The sequence below is a fragment of the Oncorhynchus nerka genome, unplaced genomic scaffold (assembly GCF_034236695.1).
Source record: "Oncorhynchus nerka isolate Pitt River unplaced genomic scaffold, Oner_Uvic_2.0 unplaced_scaffold_1146, whole genome shotgun sequence".
NCBI lineage: Eukaryota > Metazoa > Chordata > Actinopteri > Salmoniformes > Salmonidae > Oncorhynchus > Oncorhynchus nerka.
Window position 1 is genome coordinate 25,796 of NW_027040179.1, and position 6,000 is coordinate 31,795.

Below are 6,000 nucleotides of genomic sequence, written 5' to 3' on the forward strand. Positions count from 1 at the left end.
GGCACCCTGATCTGCACCCCCTGTATCTTCTTATTGCGAATGACGGGGATTTAGGCGTTGTCTTGGAGCAACAAAAACACACAAAATAGCACAATTGGTTAAGAGCTTGTAAAACGGCAGCCTCAAGTGACTGTATGTTCGCCAACAGAACGGAGGGAGTTTATCCACTCGGCGACGTAGTCTCGTCAGGTATCCCGCACACCAACCTCTATAACACCGCCTCTTCGATATTTCAGTGTTGGGGATTTGGGCCTGGTTGAAGTAGAAATACTCATTGATAATCAACTTCAGTGATCGCTGTTCTGATTTCCAGATACTATTTTCAGTCATAGGAAATGATGGTGGAACCGTTAGGTAAAAATATATATAATTACAATCTGCGCAAAAAAAACAACACAAAATTGCAGGATTGGTCAGAAGCTCGTAAAACAGCTGCTATGCAACAGCAACAGGGCTTTGGGAAATTGAAATCCTCTTTATTTATACCTTTATTTAACCAGGTAGGCAAGTTGAGAACACCTTTATTTAACCAGGTAGGCTAGTTGAGAACACCTTTATTTAACCAGGTAGGCTAGTTGAGAACACCTTTATTTAACCAGGTAGGCTAGTTGAGAACACCTTTATTTAACCAGGTAGGCTAGTTGAGAACACCTTTATTTAACCAGGTAGGCCAGTTGAGAACACCTTTATTTAACCAGGTAGGCTAGTTGAGAACACCTTTATTTAACCAGGTAGGCTAGTTGAGAACACCTTTATTTAACCAGGTAGGCTAGTTGAGAACACCTTTATTTAACCAGGTAGGCCAGTTGAGAACACCTTTATTTAACCAGGTAGGCCAGTTGAGAACACCTTTATTTAACCAGGTAGGCCAGTTGAGAACACCTTTATTTAACCAGGTAGGCCAGTTGAGAACACCTTTATTTAACCAGGTAGGCTAGTTGAGAACACCTTTATTTAACCAGGTAGGCTAGTTGAGAACACCTTTATTTAACCAGGTAGGCCAGTTGAGAACACCTTTATTTAACCAGGTAGGCCAGTTGAGAACACCTTTATTTAACCAGGTAGGCTAGTTGAGAACACCTTTATTTAACCAGGTAGGCTAGTTGAGAACACCTTTATTTAACCAGGTAGGCAAGTTGAGAACACCTTTATTTAACCAGGTAGGCCAGTTGAGAACACCTTTATTTAACCAGGTAGGCCAGTTGAGAACACCTTTATTTAACCAGGTAGGCCAGTTGAGAACACCTTTATTTAACCAGGTAGGCTAGTTGAGAACACCTTTATTTAACCAGGTAGGCTAGTTGAGAACACCTTTATTTAACCAGGTAGGCCAGTTGAGAACACCTTTATTTAACCAGGTAGGCTAGTTGAGAACACCTTTATTTAACCAGGTAGGCTAGTTGAGAACACCTTTATTTAACCAGGTAGGCTAGTTGAGAACACCTTTATTTAACCAGGTAGGCTAGTTGAGAACACCTTTATTTAACCAGGTAGGCCAGTTGAGAACACCTTTATTTAACCAGGTAGGCTAGTTGAGAACACCTTTATTTAACCAGGTAGGCTAGTTGAGAACACCTTTATTTAACCAGGTAGGTGAGTTGAGAACACCTTTATTTAACCAGGTAGGCTAGTTGAGAACACCTTTATTTAACCAGGTAGGCTAGTTGAGAACACCTTTATTTAACCAGGTAGGCTAGTTGAGAACACCTTTATTTAACCAGGTAGGCTAGTTGAGAACACCTTTATTTAACCAGGTAGGCTAGTTGAGAACACCTTTATTTAACCAGGTAGGCCAGTTGAGAACACCTTTATTTAACCAGGTAGGCTAGTTGAGAACACCTTTATTTAACCAGGTAGGCAAGTTGAGAACACCTTTATTTAACCAGGTAGGCTAGTTGAGAACACCTTTATTTAACCAGGTAGGCTAGTTGAGAACACCTTTATTTAACCAGGTAGGCTAGTTGAGAACACCTTTATTTAACCAGGTAGGCCAGTTGAGAACACCTTTATTTAACCAGGTAGGCTAGTTGAGAACACCTTTATTTAACCAGGTAGGCTAGTTGAGAACACCTTTATTTAACCAGGTAGGCTAGTTGAGAACAAGTTCTCATTTGCAACTGCGACCTGCAATACGACACATACAACAACACATGGAATAAACAAAACATACAGTCAATAATAGAGTAGAACAAAATAAAACAAAAAGTCTATATACAGTGAGTGCAAATGAGGTAAGTTAAGGAAATAAATAGGCCATGGTGGCGAAGTAATTACAATATAGCAATTAAACACTGGAATGGTAGATCGGCAGAAGATGAATGTGCAGGTAGAGATACTGGGGTGCAAAGGAGCAAAATAAATAAATAAATACCAGTATGGAGATGAGGTAGGTAGATAGATGGTCTGTTTACAGATGGGCTATGTACAGGTTCAGTGATCTGTAAGCTGCTCTGACAGCTGGTGCTTAAAGCTAGTGAGGGAGATGTGAGTCTCCAGCTTCAGAGATTTTTGCAATTCGTTCCAGTCATGGTCAGCAGAGAACTGGAAGGAAAGACGACCAAAGGAGGAATTGGCTTTGGGGGTGACCAGTGAGATATACCTGCTGGAGCGCGTGCTACGAGTGGGTGCTGCTATGGTGACCAGTGAGCTGAGATAAGGCGGGGCTTTACCTAGCAGAGACTTGTAGATGACATGGAGCCAGTGGGTTTGGCGACGAGTATGAAGCGAGGGCCAACCAACGAGAGCGTACAGGTCGCAATGGTGGGTAGTGTATGGGGCTTTGGTGACAATACGGATGGCACTGTGATAGACTACATCCAGTTTGTTGAGTAGAGTGTTTGAGGCTATTTTATAGATGACATCACCGAAGTCGAGGATCGGTAGGATGGTCAGTTTTATGAGGGTATGTTTGGCAGCATGAGTGAAGGATGCTTTGTTGCGATATAGGAAGCCGATTCTAGATTTAATTTTGGATTGGAGATGCTTAATGTGAGTCTGGAAGGAGAGTTTAGTCTAACCAGACACCTAGGTATTTGTAGTTGTCCACGTATTCTAAGTCAGAGCCGTCCAGAGTAGTGATGCTGGACGGGCGAGCAGGTGCGGGCAGTGATCGATTGAATAGCATGCATTTAGTTTTACTTGCGTTTAAGAGCAGTTGGAGGCCACGGAAGGAGAGTTGTATGGCATTGAAGCTCGTCTGGAGGTTAGTTAACACAGTGTCCAAGGAGGGACCAGAAGTATACAGAATGGTGTCGTCTGTGTAGAGGTGGATCAGAGAATCACCAGCAGCAAGAGCAACATCATTGATGTATACAGAAAAGAGAGTCGGCCCGAGAATTGAACCCTGTGGCACACCCATAGAGACTGTCAGAGGTCCGGACAACAGGCCCTCCGATTTGACACACTGAACTCGATCAGAGAAGTAGTTGGGAAACCAAGCGAGGCAATCATTTGAGAAACCAAGGCTGTTGAGTCTGCTGATAAGAATGTGGTGATTGACAGAGTCGAAAGCCTTAGCCAGGTCGATGAATACGGCTGCACAGTAATGTCTCTTATCAATGGCGGTTATGATGACGTTTAGAACCTTGAGCGTGGCTGAGGTGCACCCATGACCAGCTCTGAAACCAGATTGCATAGCGGAGAAGGTACGGTGGGATTCGAAATGGTCAGTAATCTGTTTGTTAACTTGGCTTTCGAAGACCTTAGAAAGACAGGGTAGGATAGATATAGGTCTGTAGCAGTTTTGGTCTAGAGTGTCACCCCCTCTGAAGAGGGGGATGACCGCGGCAGCTTTCCAATCTTTGGGAATCTCAGACGATACGAAAGAGAGGTTTAACAGGCTAGTAATAGGGGTTGCAACAATTTTGGCAGATAATTTTAGAAATAGAGGGTCCAGATTGACTAGCCCGGCTGATTTGTAGGGGTCCAGATTTTGCAGCTCTTTCAGAACATCAGCTATCTGGATTTAGGTAAAGGAGAAATGGTGGGGGCTTTGGCGGGATGCTGTGGAGGGTGCCAGGCAGTTGACAGGGGTAGCCATGGCCAGCCGTAGAGAAATGCTTACTGAAATTCTCAATTATAGTGGATTTATCAGTGGTGACAGTGTTTCCTAGCCTCAGTGCAGTGGGCAGCTGGGAGGAGGTGCTCTTATTCTCCATGGACTTTACAGTGTCCCAGAAGGAGGTGCTCTTATTCTCCATGGACATTACAGTGTCCCAGAAGGAGGTCTCTAAGGGGGATAGGCTCTTGAATCACATCACATTGACATGTTTCGACTCAGCAGAGTGAGAAGCACATTTCAGAAACATCAGGCGACGTTTGTATTGTAGTTGCGCCACACTGACTGCATCCCATGGCAGATATGCAGATGTATATATTTAGAGATTGATAGAGAGAGAGAGAGAGAGAGAGAAATGAGTCAACACAGTAGTTGTAAACCCAGGCCATGACGTTATACAATTTATCTGCTAATATGTAAAGTAAAAATCATGATTTAGGCCTACTAGCCAATAGTGCAATGTGATTCAGGCTATACCAATCAAGTCAAAAGCTATAATATATTGTTATTTGTTGGTAGCATAGGAACATGGTTCTGTGGGTATCTATGCAGGACTCTGATGCCGAATCTAAATGATGTGTAGCACATTCCAGAGACTGTCACTCCCATCTGAACCAATTAGGACTGGGAATGAGCGCTGAATGGCGCATCGTGTAATACCGTAACATTTTAACTGTCTACAATGTATCTACAATATTGATCAATTGTAACTAACTCGTCATGGTTCAATGTAGCAGTGACATAGAGCCGCACTAATAATCACCGACGTGAGTTGGCATTATTCATACGGGGATTATAGGGGGTTGGGTTGGCAAAATTACATGCGTTGCAAACGTCTGACAGATTAATGTGTCGAGTCTTACCGTATATCATTGCCAACCCGGTCTCGTGGAGAAAACGAACTCTTCTGTGTTTGAAAAGCCAAATGGTCAGAATTGTTAATGTCAGCAGTAAAATGAATGTCAATAAATTCACACTGTCCTGTCGATGACTTTCTTCTGCCTCTTTCTCAGATGCCAGTTCCTCCATAACGCCGTCCTCGGCGTTCATTTTAGAGGCCTGGTTTATCAGCAGAATTAAAATGGGAAATAACATCAATTGCTTTTCCAAAGGAAAGAAGAATCTGCATAGCTTTGGTTTTTTGGCAACAGCAGCATCCATGGTACAGTTTGATGAGCCAAGCCTATGAGACCTATCAGACTTCTTCTTCTTGTTTAGGATTGTGTTGACGGCTCGCATCCAATTGAATGTGCATACACCGCCCCCTACTGTACTGGAGTGTGAGGCCATTCACAGAATACCCACATTAATTAACAAGAAAAGGAAAAAATTACCCTGAAAAGTATTAGTCCTCAGTAAAACACCACCCCATTCCACTATTTAACCTTCCCTAATCCTACTCCGGACCAACCGTCTGGGAGGACAGAGCACTCCCACTCAACACCCCCTGCAAATGTTCAGCAGTAAACTCACAGGATTCCTCTCAGGATCCCCCACCCCGTACCCATCTTCCTCTACCACCCTCTTCTTCACTGCTTCGGCATACAACATTTTCTGTGCTGGGCCAGAATCATCCTTTACATCCTCGGACAGAGGCCCGATCTCGGCGGTCCTCACTGCAGGAATTTCATCCACACTATCGTCCGGTTCCATCTCTGAGCTACTTGAGAACGTATTCTGCTTTTGGCACTTGACGCCAACCTTCCTCGACAGACTGCTTCCCTCTACACTCATCTTCTTCTCAACAGTCATCACTGCACTCGCCACCACATCTAATTGATTCTCACTCTCGTCACTCTCAGTTTCCTCAAGGTCTTCCAAACGGTTCTGTGAAATACCTCATCCCACATTCCCTCGTAAACATTTCCAGTTTATTTTTCTTGTCCATCATCTTGTTCTTCCAGAAGGCCTGTGTAATCTCCCACTCCGTGTTTATTCATAAT

At 43.6% G+C, this 6,000-nt stretch overlaps 1 protein-coding gene across 1 annotated transcript in view; it reads right to left on the minus strand.

The window, feature by feature from the left end:
* The window catches only part of LOC135570041 (sodium/hydrogen exchanger 7-like), a 29,957-nt gene extending 24,674 nt beyond the window's left edge, over nt 1-5,283 (minus strand). The window contains exon 1 of the mRNA XM_065016093.1: nt 4,921-5,283. Within this exon, the coding sequence (XP_064872165.1) occupies nt 4,921-5,218 (298 nt within the window). The 5' untranslated portion in view covers nt 5,219-5,283. The remainder of the gene's footprint in view (nt 1-4,920) is intronic.
* Between the last annotated feature and the right edge of the window lie 717 nt (nt 5,284-6,000).